Source organism: Nicrophorus vespilloides, unplaced genomic scaffold (assembly GCF_001412225.1).
Source record: "Nicrophorus vespilloides isolate i.1.1-1 unplaced genomic scaffold, Nicve_v1.0, whole genome shotgun sequence".
Lineage (NCBI taxonomy): Eukaryota > Metazoa > Arthropoda > Insecta > Coleoptera > Silphidae > Nicrophorus > Nicrophorus vespilloides.
The window spans coordinates 78905-96488 of record NW_017100087.1 but is presented as its reverse complement, the minus strand read 5'-3'; the positions used below and the strand labels follow the sequence as shown (position 1 = coordinate 96488).

General features: G+C 32.8%; 3 protein-coding genes across 8 annotated transcripts in view; 1 reads left to right on the top strand and 2 right to left on the bottom strand.

Moving 5' to 3' along the window:
- Positions 1-143: 143 nt before the first annotated feature.
- On the top strand, positions 144-1453 carry LOC108567334 (zinc finger protein 330 homolog). Its single transcript, XM_017927731.1, has 4 exons — positions 144-501; positions 576-723; positions 782-1013; positions 1070-1453. Exons 1-4 carry the CDS (start codon positions 362-364, stop codon positions 1432-1434), a joined length of 885 nt encoding a protein of 294 aa, XP_017783220.1. The 5' UTR covers positions 144-361; the 3' UTR covers positions 1435-1453.
- Positions 1454-2068: 615 nt separating this feature from the next.
- Positions 2069-6867, bottom strand: LOC108567315 (transcription intermediary factor 1-alpha). Of its 3 annotated transcripts, XM_017927700.1 has the most exons (11): positions 6779-6867; positions 5609-5978; positions 5091-5556; positions 4926-5036; positions 4567-4874; positions 4307-4318; positions 3867-4130; positions 3647-3813; positions 2570-3598; positions 2367-2519; positions 2069-2305 (listed from the first exon to the last, which is right to left on the bottom strand). In XM_017927700.1, exons 2-11 carry the CDS (start codon positions 5940-5942, stop codon positions 2150-2152), a joined length of 3000 nt encoding a protein of 999 aa, XP_017783189.1. In that variant the 5' UTR covers positions 5943-5978; positions 6779-6867; the 3' UTR covers positions 2069-2149. The 3 variants fall into 3 exon arrangements, with proteins under 3 accessions (XP_017783189.1, XP_017783187.1, XP_017783188.1); XM_017927698.1 differs by lacking the exon at positions 6779-6867 and having other exon boundaries at positions 5609-6343; XM_017927699.1 differs by lacking the exons at positions 4307-4318; positions 6779-6867 and having other exon boundaries at positions 5609-6342.
- A 2286-nt stretch (positions 6868-9153) lies between these two features.
- Positions 9154-17584, bottom strand: part of LOC108567316 (protein kinase C-binding protein NELL2-like) — a 27342-nt gene continuing 18911 nt past the window's right edge. The window contains exons 3-13 of one of the 4 annotated variants that reach the window (XM_017927701.1): positions 16655-17082; positions 14742-14897; positions 14537-14665; positions 14378-14471; positions 14114-14308; positions 13845-13964; positions 13484-13744; positions 13192-13428; positions 12544-13133; positions 11932-11981; positions 9155-10777 (exon numbers count right to left, since the gene is read on the bottom strand). In XM_017927701.1, coding sequence (XP_017783190.1) covers positions 10534-10777; positions 11932-11981; positions 12544-13133; positions 13192-13428; positions 13484-13744; positions 13845-13964; positions 14114-14308; positions 14378-14471; positions 14537-14665; positions 14742-14897; positions 16655-17082 — 2504 coding nt within the window. In that variant the 3' untranslated portion in view covers positions 9155-10533. Of the gene's footprint in view, positions 10778-11931; positions 11982-12543; positions 13134-13191; positions 13429-13483; positions 13745-13844; positions 13965-14113; positions 14309-14377; positions 14472-14536; positions 14666-14741; positions 14898-16654; positions 17083-17584 lie in introns of all 4 variants that reach the window. The other 3 variants (XM_017927702.1, XM_017927705.1, XM_017927704.1) reach the window with 3 other exon arrangements.

The following is a 17584-nucleotide window of genomic DNA, read 5'->3' as shown; positions in this document are numbered from 1 at the left end:
AACTAACAAGTTATTTTTTTGTAACAAAATACTTATTTTTACGTAAAAAGACTTTTTCAATTAATTGAGACATTAAAACTGAATTTTCAGAGTTGAAAGCAAAAGCGCCGCCTTTCTTAATATCGAAGAACTCAATTCGACTTGCATCGTCTGACTTGACAGGATTTGTCCAATTTAAGCAAGTTTCCTGCAATTTCCCCTGCCACTGTTTTAACCAATTTTAACCTTATACATCGTTATATATCTTCCGAATTCTCTTACGCATTCATAGGCTTTTAGAATTGTAAAAAAACCAGTAGGTCCAATCTTGAGTAGTTTAATTGTTTCCAATTGTGACTGTCTAGAACAGTATTAGTCCAAGATGCCAAAAAAGAAAACAGGGCAAAGGAAGAAAGCTGATAAGATGAAAATGAGGCAGAAGGAAATTCGAAATGCTAAAGAAAATGTGCCAATTGCAACACATCCATGTAATGCAAGTATGGAATGCGATAAATGTCACAGGTACATAATTGAAAAATTGCTTTGATCATTATACTAATATAATACTATTAACATAACTTGCAATTCATACTTAGGAAGCAAAGGAGCCGTGCATTTTGTTATTTTTGTCAAAATGTTCAAAGACTTCCAATATGTGCACAGTGTGCCAAAATTAAATGTATGAAGGGTGGTGATTGTGTTATCAGGCATGCGGGTATACATGCCAGTGGATTAGGCATGGTGGTATGTATAAAAATAGGTAGCAGTAATGAATTTTATAATGAAATATTAATTTTGTTAGGGTGCAATTTGCGATTTTTGTGAAGCCTGGGTATGCCACAGTCGTAAATGTCTGCAAACACATGCATGCACTTGTCCATTGCAAGATGCTGTATGCATTGAATGTGAGAGAGGAGTTTGGGATCATGGTGGTAGATTGTTCAAATGTTCATTTTGTGATTCATTTTTGTGTGAAGATGATCAATTTGAACATCAAGCTTCATGCCAGGTGCTTGAATCTGAAAACTATAAATGTAAGAATTTAATTATAAATACTATAATTGCTTTACTATCATTTTGATATTTTAAGGTCAATCATGCAATAAGTTGGGGCAATATTCTTGCTTGCGTTGCAAGACTTGTTACTGTGAAGATCATGTTAGGAGGAAAGGATTTAAGTATGAAAAGAACAAATCTATACCATGTCCTAAATGCAATTATGATACTTCGCAAACTAAAGACCTTAGTATGTCGACTCGTAGTCATAAATTCGGTAGGCAAGGCCAATCTGGTTTTGGCGATGATGATGACGATGATGCTGGCTACAGCTACGGTACTTCTTCTTATACCAACTATGAAGATGAGTCCGATTACAATGATAGTGACGAATCTGAGGAGTCATCTACGGAAGAAGATGAAGAAGACGACGACGAAGAGGAGGAAGAACAAAAATGAAATAGATTTTAATGTAATAATTTCATTTTGTTAATTAAATAAAAACACATATATTTCATTTCATTTAATTTTATATACAATCATAAACCAGTGTTTCTTCAAATGTAACGTTTTATTATTTTTAAATTTACATTTCATTTACCATTCTTAAAAATGTTATGAAGGAATCTCATTTATTAACTAAGATATATTAAATATTGTAACTGTTTTTATTTCAACCTTTCAATATAATATAAACAAAAATAATTTGGTATAAAAATTATATTTCTATTAATTCGTTTCATATATAAATAATTATTTAAAAAAAAGAAACTTATTAAAAAAAATACTTATATATAATAAATTGGTCATCTAAATATGATTAAAAATATAATGTAGATCAATTTAGTTTCAGTTCAACTAACATTCTGAAAACTACAATGAAATATCTGTACTATACTAGTTAAAAAAATATAATCATATGGAAGGTCATATGTCTGTTTTTGATTTTCTTCGTATTTAAGGGCTATATGCTACTAATTTATATTGAAAATTTAACAAAAACATAACCTAACAAAAATAATAAAAAACGAACAATATAATAGTAAATTATTTATAAATATATAAATCAATCTATATACATATTAAAACGGTTAAAATGATTTTAATAATTACAAAAAATAAAATAAATGGAGTTAGTAATCATGGATTGAATAAATTACCAGGAACATACATGTTAATCATCACTTATTATCCTTTTGTATTTCTTATTTGGCGGTTGAATATTCTCATCTTCCAACATGTCATAAGCATACTCTGGAATCCATTTTTCTAATTGCTCATCAAAGAATTTCTCCAAATTCGCAGCATCTGTATATACTTGTGAATCGATCTACGTGAATAAAAATCTCGTTAAATATCTTAATAAAATAATGAAAATTGTATGAACTTACTGCATTAAAGGTATATGCATTTTTAAACATTAAACGAACATCTTTTACTAACTGTTCTAGGGATCCGTATCGGTTAGGAGAAGACCAATCTAACTTATGTCTAACCGTATCTAAAGCTATTGGATTCTTAATAATTTCATGGTAATTTATATTCTGAAAGTAAGATATTAGATGATATTTAAATTTTTCTTTGTGAAACTTACCTCAACTCCAATAATTTCTCTAAAAGGAAGGCTAGGTTCATACTGACAATATAATTCTAATATAATTCTTTCGGCCACTTTCTTTTGCCTAGGTGTAAGTTCATTTTCCACGTGTTCTTCATTAGTATCAGGAACGTCGGCGAAATTCATGCACAAGAGACATTGCCATGTATCGCTTTCTTCGACGCTCAAATTTGGAATGTGGCAAAATTGATGAAATACCTTCGGACATTTGTCACAACAGACTAGTTCTCCGCCGTCCATGCACACAGCGCACCAATCTTCATTGGGATCATCTTTTCCAATTTCCATTGTTTCATTTTTTGATTTTCCACTCGTTAATGCGTCTCCTGTAGAGCTGTCTACGTGCGGTGAACTACCCGTTTTCGGTCTATTTTCAGCGAGAACCTGAACTCCATTAGAATCCAACTTGGCGATGGTTGCCATCAAATCATTCACAGAATCTGCACAAAGTTTATCCATACGCGTTTCTGCTGCTCCCTGAAGGTGATTCGGACTTGGGGTTTTTGGTATCGTCGAAGTTACAGAACTTTTGTTAGATTCCAACAAATTCGGTTGTTGCGATTTTAGCATTATTTTAAAGTTATTGTTTAATGTAGGCATAGTAAGCGAAGTTGATAAAATATTTCTATTTTCATTTGTTTGTTGCGGTATGTGCCATTTCTGAGCTCTCTGCTGTTGAAGTTGCATTTGCTGTGTTTGTTGTTGCTGAGGCGGTGTTTGAAAATCCCTAGTAGCAGGTCTCAATGGCATATTTTGAAGTCGCTGAGGTGGTTGTTGTTGTTGTTGATGCGTTTGCTGTTGTTGCTGCTGCTGTTGATACATTGGTGGTCGCTGAAATGGCTGTGTATTGAAACGGTTTTGGAACTGTTGAGCATATTGCGGTTGTACTGCCTGATATTGGCCTGGCCCAGTTTGGACATACACCGCATTACCATTAGGTTGCAATAAGCCCCGCAAATTATTTCTATCTTGCATCATTCCCTGTGGATGTGTTGACGAAGTCACCTAAATTTGTTTATTAAATTGATTTTATAATTCAAAATGATCACTTACTTGTTGATTATTTATCCCAGTGGCGGGGTGTATCCTAGATTGCAGATTCGGTAGAATAGGTCTTAATGTTGGTCGATGCATTGGCAATCTTTGCATATTTTGATTTAACTGTTGAGTTAGTGCCATTGGTGGTATTCCACCCATAGGACCTAAACCTTGGCTTTGGCCTACAAATTAAGAATATTAGAATAAGTATATATTTTTATTGACAAATGTTTACCTTGATTTGGACCACAGCTGGGTCTGGTCTGTCGTAAATTTCTGTTCATTGATGATGAATATTGATGCTGTTGTCCGTATGGTGTCAGCATCCTAGTTTGAGTGTAAGGTGGCGGAGGCTGTGGTTGTTGTACAGCGTGCTCCTGCTGTTGTGAAATCATTTGAATTGGATTTGGTGAATTTTGCGGGGGCATAGAGTTCGGAGATGGAGACTGCGAGGGAAATACTTTTCCATCTACTATAATCTGACCAATACTCGAAATAACTGAAAATAAAATTAACTATCAATACTTTTGCAATTTCTAATGACTATTTAAATCATAATAACAAAAATGTTTATTAGTTTATCTAGAAATTTAAAAGGAGATTTATTTCTATAGGACTTTTTGCAGGTGACAATTAACCTGTTTATATTAATAACCCGATAAAAAAGTTTCTTACCGCTATTTAATCCTAAAGGGTGAAGAGTTATCAAACATAAAATAAAACAAAACATATTAGATAATATGAATATTTCTGCTAACCCCTTCAGAATCAAATATACATGATTGCTCAAAATATAATGCCTTATTATAAATATTGTTGATCCCAGAAACTTTATATATCTTCAGCACTTACCTTACTTATGTTTACAATACAAAATAAAAAAATCTATCTGAAGGGGTTCATTAGTTTGTACATTAATAAAGAAGTTTAATTACCTTTAACTAGATCTGGTACCCTATCAAGAGCTAAATTAATTCGAACTGGAACCTCTGGGTTTGGAATATCTGCTCTGCGAGATTTAATTCTCTGTAGATGACATGTTACATGTCTCTTTGAATATAACAAAGCATTATCACTGCCATTTTCAAGCACTTTCTGAGTAAAATCAATGCAATGATCAGTAATCTTAGACAAATGATTTAATGCAACTTTCTTCTCATCTAAAGTTTTCTGTTTTGTATCACAAACTTCATTCAATCTTGAAACCAATTGTTTTCCCCTCACATTAATGGTGTGTGTCAACCTAAATAAATTATTTATGCATGTGTTTACTAAACAATATTACAATATTTACCGAACTACAAGATTTGTAATTTCCTGTACAAGATCCTTCTTTTTCCTAGATATTAATGTTTGGCGATCTTCAATTACTTGCATGGCACTATTTAATAAAATTTTCTTATATCTGAAACAAACATTGTTACTTATGTTTCTCATATTATCCACAAAAACAACTTACGTTATATCTTTCAACATTGCTTGCATTTGTGATCTAGAATCATGTGCAATCTCATGTGTGAATTTATATTTGTGATCCCGATGTTCAGTTAACTGACAATCCCGACATGTTAGTTTATCGCAATTCTCACAAAACAAAGTTAACTTTTCATTAGGATGTTGTTCACATAATAAATACGTAATTGCATTGTTAACATTGTTCTGACTATTTATAATGCCATCTTCCTTTCCTTTAATTGTATGATCCTTTGTAATTTTTAATCTTTGATGTGCTTGTACACAATTATCACAAATGAACTCAGCACAATCAACACACCAACTTGTTGCTAAAGCATCGTCAGAGCAATTGCTGCATTTCACATCCGTTAATTTATTTATTTCGTCATTATTTGTAGCTTCCAACAGAAACTGATTGTCTATTAAATGTTTTCTTTCCATGAAATATCCACAGATTGGACATTGAAATCCTAAAATTAAATTTTTTTAATATAATAAGTTTAAAATACTATTAATAAATACCTTTGTGGTGTGTCGAACTTGTTTGAGCATCAACTGAACCTTCATATAGTTTTTGCTTGACACAATTACCACATGCATTGTGGAGGCATTCCAATATCTTCGGATCATCTTTAGCACTTAGCAATTGCTCACAAAAAATACACTTAAAATGGAATGATTCCTTTTCTGCTGTTGTGGGACTTTCAATGGATTGTCCCAAATTTTCTTCTGCTTGTGGAGACTTTTCTGGTTCTTTCTCCTGTTGCTCATTAAAATCACTTGAGGGAATCACTGAGACTATGTTATTTAAAGTCTCGATAGCAGGTTTTACATCTGACAAGATTTCCTCTGCCATAGCAGCTGATGCAAATTCCTGTAAGTCCTGCAATTCCTGCATAAAGATATCTGAATTCAGTAGATCAGCCATTTTTTTTTCTTAGGTTAAAATCCTTGGTTACAATGTCAACTGATTTCTCCTTGTAATTAGATCAGTGACCTAATAATTTCGGTGTCTATAATACATTATGTTCTGGAGTGTTCTTATATTCACTCACAAAACATACGAACCCAACTTTTACTTGTACATTGGTTAATTCTTTATTTACTCACAACTTTTTATACACAAGAAAACAATGGAATGGATGACGCCTCCGAACAAACTGTCAATGCTGTCATAGCATTGCTTCCATTGCAAAAAGTATTGCCAACGCAAGGAAATATTCTTAACATGTTTTTTTTTTAAACTTGTTACTTTTATTAATTTTCTTATTTTATAGTAAATTGTTTAATTTAACGAAAAAAACGTACATTAAATTAATATATATATATTTACCTGTAGAATATTGTAGCCAGGTGCGAGGTAAACTTCTTAAAATAAGCTATGTCTACTATTAAAATAAATAAAAAACATGAAGAAAAACAAACAACTTCCAATGTTCCTATGTAATAGATAATCGATACAGCAAGTATATTCGCATTACCTTTATAGTTTATATAACGATAGAGTCAGCAATAATAGTTAGAGTAAATAGAAGAATAAGTTATGTAATTTGTCTAATGATTAATATTGAAGAAAAGACGTACTATTATTGTAATGATACAATACTTACTATATCAATACTTTCCTAACATATTTAATTCAAACAAATGTGTTGTGACAAAATAACATGCAGTTAATAAAAAATATAAAACCTGGAGTTGCGAGCTCTTAGAACGTTAAACCTTCTTTCAAATATATAAAAATGATATTCAACAGTAGATAAATAGAATTTACTAAATGTCAGGTCGTTCAATACTAAAAGTATTAAATATTGTTATGTCTTCTAGTAGTAATACCAACATTGACATGTATATTATTGATTTCTGGGTATATATATATACGTATATATCCTTTTGATTTAATATCTTGAGGTCAACAGTTGTTGTTACAACCTGCACGACAGCATTTTCATTTATTTAAAGTTTATACAGAGTCTCAATCCTTTGTTTGTAATTTACTATAATGCTGCTTCCACACTATGCATGGTATGAACCATAAAATATGTCAAGAGTGCCAACTATTAGATACATATAGCAAGGGGCTGCACAGGATAGGGTAAAAATTGAACGAGTGGTATGGGCCAATGGGCATTGTAGGGCATTGTATGCATGGTTTGGATAGAAGAAGATTTTCATACGAAATTGGTTGAATTCTGAACTATTCGGAAATGTTTCAAATATTTACTTTGCGATCATAAACATTTTTATGTAATTTCAAACTTTTTTGTCTATGTTCGCTCATTTGTATTTAGCCGTTTTGAAGAACAAAGCAAACACGTGCAAGTAATGTGTCTAAGTAAAATTGAAAAAAAAAAAGTGAGGGCCGATAAACGAAAAGGGGTAGAAATAAGGCCAATAAATAGAGTAGAGATTTATACTAATAATAAATTGATATAAATCTCATTATAATTTAAGAAAAAGAGTTCCATATACTCCATAGCTAGTCACGCTACCAACATCAAGGCCAATCACTGGGTTGTTTGTGTTTGATCCAAGATTAGATGCCTTCTAAGACGCGGGTGTTATCTTAAGTTCTTTTGGTTGCTTAGGCACCAGAGAATACCAGAAATCGAGGAGGCGGATGAGCTGGCCACAGATTGATATTTTCTCATATATTAGGGCCTCTTCAGGATTGGAATGGTAGCGAAAGCACATATAATTGAGTCCTATACTGTGGCCTCAATAGGACAGACAGTAGTTCGAGAGGCTGGGATTCAGCAGAAAGGCGGATATTGCAAGGTTGAGTGGCACGAGGTGCGGTTATAGGCGGGCTCCGGTGCACCTGGCCAGAGTTGGTTGGGTGGACTCAGACAGGTGTAGTTGCGGGTCGCTGGATCACATGTTCTTATCGTGTGTCAATAACCTACTAGCCTCTAAAGAGCTTTATAGGCAGCTGCAGGGTACTAGGGTTTCCCTAACAACGTCTATAAATTGTTTGATAGGTTCAGAAAACGTTGAAGTATATAGAATTATGATACAATATAATATCATTGCGAGGTTTTTCCTTGCACACGGGTTGTGCTGAATTCCGGAAAGTTCGGTTTTTAAAATTGTTTTTGCTTTATTTCAACTTGTTGTTTACCATTCTCTCCAGAAACATACCTTAACAGCAGTAAATAATTTTACTGCAATTGCAATTAAGTAAAATTAAAACAAAAAACAGCCGGATATCCTCGCACGGAGGAATATTCCTAAAAGGTATAATTACAAGGAAGCTGGGAATTATTATATTATAAATAAAATATTTTCAAAATAATATAAACAAATATATACTTGATACACAATATAAATAAAACTCGGAACAATTGTTTATTATTCTTATAAAGTATTTATTACAAATAAAGGGAAAAGGTAAATGTTAATGTCGAACTACGTAGAAAAAGGAAACAAAATAAAAAGCATAAATCCTTTTTAATTTATTTGTAATAATGATTGGCACACATTCTTTTACAACAAAGGGTTATGGCAATGTTTCTTATTATTTCATTTTTTTTGTACAGTAAAAATATTCATCATTTAAATTAGAAACACAAAAATGGTTTAAATAAAATATAATACAAATACTTTGTTTTGTTTGCTATTCATATTTTTTTTTTCATCTTCTCTTCGTCTCTTTTGATTTCGATACATATTTCAGCAAGTTGACATTGTAACAGTGTACATCCAATAAAAAGACATAAAATATCAAGAATGTTTCAGCTTATCATTGTTTTTATTCAATTAAACGAAAACAAATATTCGAAATACTGATCGAGAGTGTAAAAGTTGAAAAATCATGTGCTCTAAAAAATTCCACTTTTTAGCCCAATTAATTAATATTACTAATTAATAATAATATATCTAACAATACAATACTTTTAGCAATTTAATTTCATTTCATTCTTTTATTTTATATACAACAGTGATTTTATATTATTAATTATTCTTTAGTTTTATGTAAAAAAAAAATATTTGTTAAAATATAATAATAAATTACTGCAGCGTAAAGTATTCAATGTATGAAATACAACTTAATTACTTTGCTTTATTTTCGTTGTTTTTTTTTTTCAAATTTAATATACATATATTAGGTTTTTTTTCTTTTATTTGCAATATTATAGATGTTCTTCCCAATATGCCTACAAAAAGCATGTAATTCCAGAAAAAAAAATAAATATAACTGTATATTCGTTCTACGAATTAATTTTGCTCGTTGGAAATTTGTTGTTTATCACAGCAGTTCCAAAAGAATTTTTTGTTCTAAAATAAACGTCAAAATTAATTCGGCCGAACCAATAGTGTCCTTTTTCGCCTATGGAATATAGTGTAGATTTTATGTCCTACCTTAACTATTAAAATTTTCATTATTTGTTTATTATTTTCATTCTTTTATTATTATTATTATTATTTATATAACCATTTGTGCTAAGTACATCATGTAATAGTTTTTTTTTATTATCATTATTCAATTTATTGTTTAAATCAGTTGCCTATTGAATAGAGTTGTTGAGGCAACAAGCGCAAAAATCGCAGGAACTAATATTACAATTTTTGTTTAATGGAAAAAAGTTATACAATTATTAGTCTCATTGAACAATATCACAATTTAAATATTGCAATAATTTTGATGTTGTTTAACATAATTTTAGCTAGATATGCTTCCATTAGTGTGTTTGTGTGTGTGTGGTTATTCATTTTTTTTCTTGTTAGAAGTTGTTGCTTTATTAATTATATCCAAGAGCCTGTGTGTTACTTATTTTCGTTTTACTAGCTTGCGTATCCCATGGCAAGCTTTGACTAGAGTTCTGGAGATATATTCTTTTCCGTTTGCTTTTTCTTCTTCGTCTTTTTTTTAAAATTATAAGTAGAGAGTTTACAAATTTTACATTTATACATATCTGTAGAATAATTCCGCTGTCCAACAAATGGTATGTGCGTTTCCTTGAAGTAGTAGATCTCAAATTTAATATTTTCTCTATATGGAAGGCACATACTACGTGTTGTTAATTTCACTAAATTACAACCGGCAATACAGTATAATAAATTTACGTAATCTATATATATATATATTTAAATTCATTTATTTAAATTGGGTTATTTGAAAATGTTGAACAAGCTGACTTAATCGATGGCCCGCCTAAAAAGACTAGGAAGACTTTTAATTATCTTTTTTTTATTCGACACACCTAGCAAGCATCAGGCAAGATTAAAGAGAGATATATAGTAGATATCCGTTTCGTTTTGGTTGTTGTTGATGTCGTTATTGCTGTAGTTGTTGTTGTTATCCATTTCAATATTGATGTAGGTGTTTCCATACTTGTGTGTTGTGTGTTTCGTGTATTGCACCACTTAGTAATAATTATTAAAATATTTAGTGTCCGAATCAGGAATGTAAGACTGAGAGATTGTCCCATTTTGCACTCATCCACTCACCGGAATGGCTCAACCCCCTTTACCAACACCTTTAGTCTTGTTGAACCCCATCGAGTCACTGATGTCGAAGACATCGTCACTACTATTAGCCACTCTAAAAGCTGCACTATATTGTTTATTAAAGTCACCAGTTTTGAGTTCAGCCAAGGCCACGGAGGAGGCCACCACACCATCATATCCCACTGTACGTGCCGTATTGTCATCACAATGGACACTATAACTGCAGCAAAGCATTCCGTCCTGTGGAAACAAAACAAACAAAACCGAACGTTAAAACTAATTCCATTCTCACCTTCCTGCTCGCTCTCTTTCATAGCACTCCCACATTTTCTGCATATTTTTTTCTTTCGTTCTCTTAGCGTGGAGAGTGCAATTTCTTCAAACTCTACTGATCGCAAATAAATTTGGTGCCAGAACGTCTGGTGCTCATCTATTTGTGTTCCAAAATAGACTTTTGTGAATTTCAAATGAAATTTCATTTTTGGAACATACATTCCCGATTTTACAGCGCTACTCATTGCCAGAAGCCACAAAAAAAAATAATGAAATCAATATAAAACTATTAAGCAAAATTTTGATGAATTCAATAAAAAAAACGAAGGCGAAATCTAAAATAAAATAAGTTCGCAAATACCTCCATAAAAACAGTATTTAATCGTATATTTCAATAAATAGTTGTTCATTAACGAAAAAAGGCGAGATGATTAATTTTCATAAAAAATTGAATTATTAAAATTTGAACAAAGCTCTGGCTAGAAGTTTCGGCGAGTCTTTTCTTAACCCAACGAATTATCATCCAAAAATGAAATTATTTGATATAGATAAAATGGTCAATCATACCTCGAGTGCATTATATCTTTTCATAAATTAAAGTAAATTGTATGTTTAGAAATATAGAAAAAACAAAGAGATTTAATTTAGTTCATCAAATGCACATGCCACATACACACACATTCATTAAAATATATCACATTCAAAATAATAAAAAAAAACTAAATACTAAACATGCAAGTAATATTACGTAAATACACATCTATAGAGTGCTGTGTCTGTAATTGTTCGAAATACAAAAATATTTAACGTAATGCTTTGATTACCATATATTCATGTATTTCTTGTATCTTGTCTGTTTTTTGATATAAGCAGATGAAAATAATTTGATTCATCCTTTTATTTCTTGAATTAGTGATGTGAATTAAAATTATTTTCAAATGTATCAATTGTACTACTGAAAATAAAAGAATAGAAAAGTTAAAGAGGAATATGTCAGGCAATAGAATTTAAATAATAATAATAAAATATTTTAGAGGCAGGCACTACTAGAGGTGTGTATATAGTATATAGTTTTTGTTATATTGTATTTATTTTCAGTGTAGTTAGAGTGATGTGTTTACCGATGCACACAACACGCGACATTGCTCACCAGTTGGGCGCAGAACGGCACCTGGAAGGGAAGGTAGTGTTAATTGTTAGTATTTGCCTAGCTTAGCCCGCCTCAGGCAGCCAGCATCTAGCACTACCCAGTAGGCTAGCCATGCTATGTATTTATAATTAGTACTAGTACCACACACGGTTTAATCCCAAACTACGCCGAATTGAATGTAATGATATCAACGTGGATTGAGATTAAATTAGAAGAGCATCGTTTATTAATTTAAATGGGTGTTCTTGAACTGTTCAATTAGAATGAAATGAGTATGAAAGAATGAATGGTAAAATGTATCGATGAGACATGTAAGGCTCTAAAAAACGAAATGAAACAAACTTAAAATAATAAAATAAAAATAACCTGCGCCTCTAAAGCGCTAAATGCAAACAAGCTTCTTTTATTAGTTGTTAGTCTTATATGACAATCACTGTACCTGATCGGGTAGATTAATACAAAAGGCATTCTCAGAGTAAGATTAGGATTTTATATCTAGTTTAATTTCAATTAATATATATATGTAACTTTAATCTTCAGATGGGACTATAATAGGTTGTTGTATTTGGCTATTTTGACTCACCTGGCAATTGCATTCGGTACAAGGATCTTTTGGATCCGTGAAATGAGCACCGGACTCGTACAGTCTTCCTTTGATGATGCAAGGGTTTCCCGATTTTGAGCTATTACCAACGGAGGAGCAGACGTCCCCGCATCTTGGGCAGCATCCGCCTTCATCTTGAATGGGATTTGCACAAGGCAATTGTGGACACTTTAGATCCCAACAATCCACCTCGCCGTTAAGACATTCGCACGTCTGACACTGGTAGGACCAACGTTCTCCGTGCATAAGAACGACATTCGGTAACTCCTGATGCTTACACGACAAACTTGGGTCGCACTGTGGGCAACATTTGTCCCTGCTGCTATCCGGCAAAGAGCAATTGCATTTCGGCTCCTCGCACTTCATGACGCCTGCATTACAAGTGCATTTCTCGCAAGATTTTCCTGCTGGCGATAACGAAAGCCCATCCGCTACTTCTGTACCTTCAAACATGCAGCTTAATCGGCAGTTAATGCGATTGGTGCAGTTGCAGGAGTAACCTCCTATATTGTTTACGCACTCAGCCGATTCATGGCATGTGTGTAAATTAGTTTTGCATTCATTTATATCTATAAAATGATTAACGAATATTAGCAAGAATACGTATGTATTTAATTTTGGGAATACCTTGACAAGATGTGCCGTGAGTATTATTAACGAATGTGCTGTTGTAGCCTGGTTTGCAGGTGCAATAATACCAGCCGATCATGTTGACGCAAATGGAAGAATCTGTGCATCTGTGCAAGTTCAGGCTGCATTCGTCCACGTCTCTTTCGCAACTCGGACCAGTGTATCCATTGGGACAGGAACATTTACCGGGTATTCGGCATACACCACCATTCAAGCAAGTCTGCTCACAAACAGCTACAAAGTACGAACGTATTAACCAGTTAAGGATGTTTCCGAAGAAATAGCTTACGACTGCAATTATATCCATCGCCGGTGTAGCCTTCTTGACACACGCAATGGTAACTCCCTTGAGTGTTTATACATTTAGCATTGACATCGCAGTTCTGCTCTCCGGTGATGCATTCATCTAATTCGATGCAATTGAATTTATCCACCCTCTTATAGCCGGACAGACACTCGCACGTATAGGAACCAATAGTATTTACACATTTCGTGTTGAGGTGGCAATGGTGACCATCCAAACCTCCTTCCTGTTTGCACTCATCGACGTCTAGTTACATGTTAGGAATATTAGTCACAATATATGGAATGATATTGATAATGTGATGAAAACAGTTTAGTTATGATTAGAATATTGTTTGTTATATTACCATCGCATAAATGTCCATCTCCTTGGAAGCCTTGATCGCAATGACAAGCAGAAGTAGTTTGAAGGTTTAGACAAGAGGCGTTAGAATGGCATATGTGTCCTTTAGCGCAGTAATCAACCTCTGTTAAATAATCCGAGCGAGCAGAACCCAAATGCAACACGCAGTGTTAGTTCAATTTTAGTATAAGCATTAATAAGAAGCACATTTTTTTTATAAAATTATTAATTAGTTAATTAACTAATTAATTAACGTTAGCTTAGGTGACTGACCTGCACAAAATTTGCATTTGCATTCTCCAGGAACGCTGTACTGTTTCTCAGGTGGACAGGTGAGCTGCGGGCACGATTGCTTGGAATCCATGTACACACATTTCATCGCGCCATCGTAGCATTTGCATGGCACGCATTTCTCCGTATACATTTGATCGCCGTGATCATAGAACACCCCCCTGAATTTGCACTGTTCTAAGGAGAAGAAGAAAATAGAGAAATATAAATAATTTTGTTAAACTCTAGTAATGTGGCATAACTAACTGAGACACGTTTTGCAGCATTCGCCGGTCTTGTTAACGGGATTCGTGCAATTTAAGAATGGACAATCCACGTGCTTGCACTGCACTTCCCCTTGCTGCAACAGAAACAAACATTCGTAAGCATTAATCTGTAAATTTCAAAATTAGGATCTGTACTAACCACGCAAGTGCATATATCACAACCTTGATGCCATCTTGCGCCGTCCGCTCTGACCGTATCGTTGACCCAGCAGGATTTCTGGCAGTCGCACTCCTCTACCTTGCTGATCCTTCCTTCAGCTGCTACTAACTGCAAAACAGAGAATTATATACAATCAAAACAGTGTACTGAACGCATAAGGGACGTTACATGGTAGTCCATATACCCTTTCGGAAAGATCCTTAAGATGCTTCGTCAGCTCCTGAACGGTGCTCTGCAACAACGAAAACTGACCACATGTCGGACACGTCGCATCGAGGCTCGGACAGAGGGAGAGGTATCCGTGGGGTCCAGCAATCAGTCTTACATCCTGCATCGCACCCTGCAACAAACCAATAAACACTTCAATACCACTCCACCATAAAAATAAACACAGAACATCAAGCTCTCAACACTTCATCCAAGAATCCATTTACATTGGCGTCTTCACTTAAAAACATTCACCACTTAGCTCATATGCTATTATTAAATCAATAAATCGAACATTTTTTTTATAATAATATATTATTATATTCAACAAACTTTAAATATCCTACACATATTGTCATTGATCTTTTTTAATTGTATTTTACCCTTTTTATATAAAATAAAAAATAAATTACCCTGCAAAATTTTCATATACCATCTTCAAATATTTAACTTCTCATTTATTGCATTAACTTAAAATATATAATAGAAATATAATTTAAACTTTGTATATTTTACTACAGGCAAATAGTATCATGAAAAACAAGTTACGGTAAATATACTATAAAAATGCAAAATGAATTTAATTAATTAGTGCATTAAATATATTATCTGTTATCAAAGTTTTTATTAAATATATTAGAATATATAGATTTATAGTTAATTTCATTTCGAACAAATAATAAATGAAATAAAATTTTATTTGGCTATTGACTTTTACTGCTTATTTGTTTGCCAAACCGGAATCTACAAAATGTGGGAACTTCAAGAGCTAAAATGGAAAAAGTTTGATTTCTTTAATTGTATTACAGCCGAAGCACACTTTTTCCATTCAGCGTTGAAGTATTGTAGCTATAAAATTGCTTCTCTTATTGCTAGAACTGTTCGTGGTTTCAACCTCCAAACCATTCATTTCAGATTATCTTAATCTACTTTATATCTTAATTGGTTCAATATCATATTTTTTTTTAAACAAAACTTGAAAAGTTACCTGAACATACTTATTTTTTAAAAGAATGATTTAGATTTTTTTTTGAACAATTAAAATTTAAACGTATTACCAAAGCAAATACGTATGTTCTAATAAGCACTTGCATTTCTGTGTTATGGATTTGTGGTAACAGTTCATTGACTGTGCGCGCACTTTTCAGTAATTAATTCGAGCAAACACGGTTTTCCAGACCTTTTTCACAGCGTTCAAAGTAAAAAAAAAATGTAGGTGTATATATAATGCAACGTTGACCTGACAGTAATAAATGTATCGCTGCTAATGGCTTTTCCAATAATTCATTCCCTGTCAAATGATTGTGAAATGTGTTAAAATCGAGAACCAGATGCATGGATCCATATAATAGCCAAAACGAGTTCAGTTCAATTGAATAATTAACAAAAACATGCTAAAACCGATCAATACTAAATGAAATCAGTCATTGAAACTATATTCATGTTAACCCAACCCGAATCCACAATAAAATTGATAAAGTAAATCATACCTTTCATTTAATTATATACATTAAATAATTATTAAATATGTAAAATAAATGAAATAATAATTATTGTCACATTTATATATAAATATTCTTTATATTTTTTTTGTAATCAAATTAATTATTGATTTTGTAATTAATGTAAAATGAAATTGTATGTTCTCCACTTAATCTGATAAACGTTTCGTTAAATAAAATATGAATTTAAATGAACATTTTTTTACATGGTACAAAGATTTTGAATTAAATTAATTCCATGTAAAACCAATAGATTTAATAAAGTGGATAAAATCAATGTTAATTATTGATTCTAAGAAATTGATTAATTTTAATAAAGTCATTTTGTAAAGATTAAAATTAAAAAGCTATAAATAATAGAAAGTTATTAATTTGGATTTATAGATACCTTGAAGTAATAATGCTTGTTCCTTTGACCCAACCATAATTCCTGAGGACTGGAGAAGTTTCTGTCGGGAGCGCCGGGTCTTAGGAGCCTCTTGTAAAGCGGATGACAATCTACCAGCAGCTCTGCCTGCGATCCGCTCACCGACAAGGCAACATGATGCCATATGTTATCATCTAATTTGTAATGAAAAGTCTCCACATACACTTTGGAGTCTACACGTGAAGTGTAGTGCAAGCGAATCTCGTTCTTCCTGCCGCTGGATTGAAGCTCCAAGAAACGCTTGTTCTCATCGGCGAAGCTAACTATCGTTCCGATATTCCCAATTTCCTGCCTCAGCCATGCAGAAATCGTGAACTCGGGACTTCTCCGAATCAATTCAGTTACTTGCTGGAACGCAGAAGGTGGCAATTTCAGATCCCTGTAATCACCTGCAACGAAAAAATGCACCCATAAAGTTTAATGTATGAGAGGTTTTTTTTGAGTGGATGCGCCTGGTTAGTAATTTCCTTTTTAATTTGCAGAAATCGAGTTTTACAGAAACGCACCCAATTTACACAATAATTTCCTGTCTAGACGGACCACGATAAAATCATCGTGCGCAGAAAGTGATCATTATATAAAAAATAAATTTAAAAAGAAAATGAATTCAATTTCACACACTCTTTTGAATTATGCATAAGTTATACTGTCAAAAACCCTCCGCCGATATATTCAAATGGTATTCGATACATCCGGTAACATCTATAAATAGTTCAATGATCCTTGCACGTCCTGGTATTTCATAAGCTTCAGAAATATTTATTGCCCCCCCAGAATTGTACGTATAAATAGGGATGGAGCCTAATATATTAGAGCTAGAGAAAATGGGGGGAGAAGTCAAAATTTATGGCGCGTGGCAATTATGTTGCATAACAAATAAATCAAAGGGTA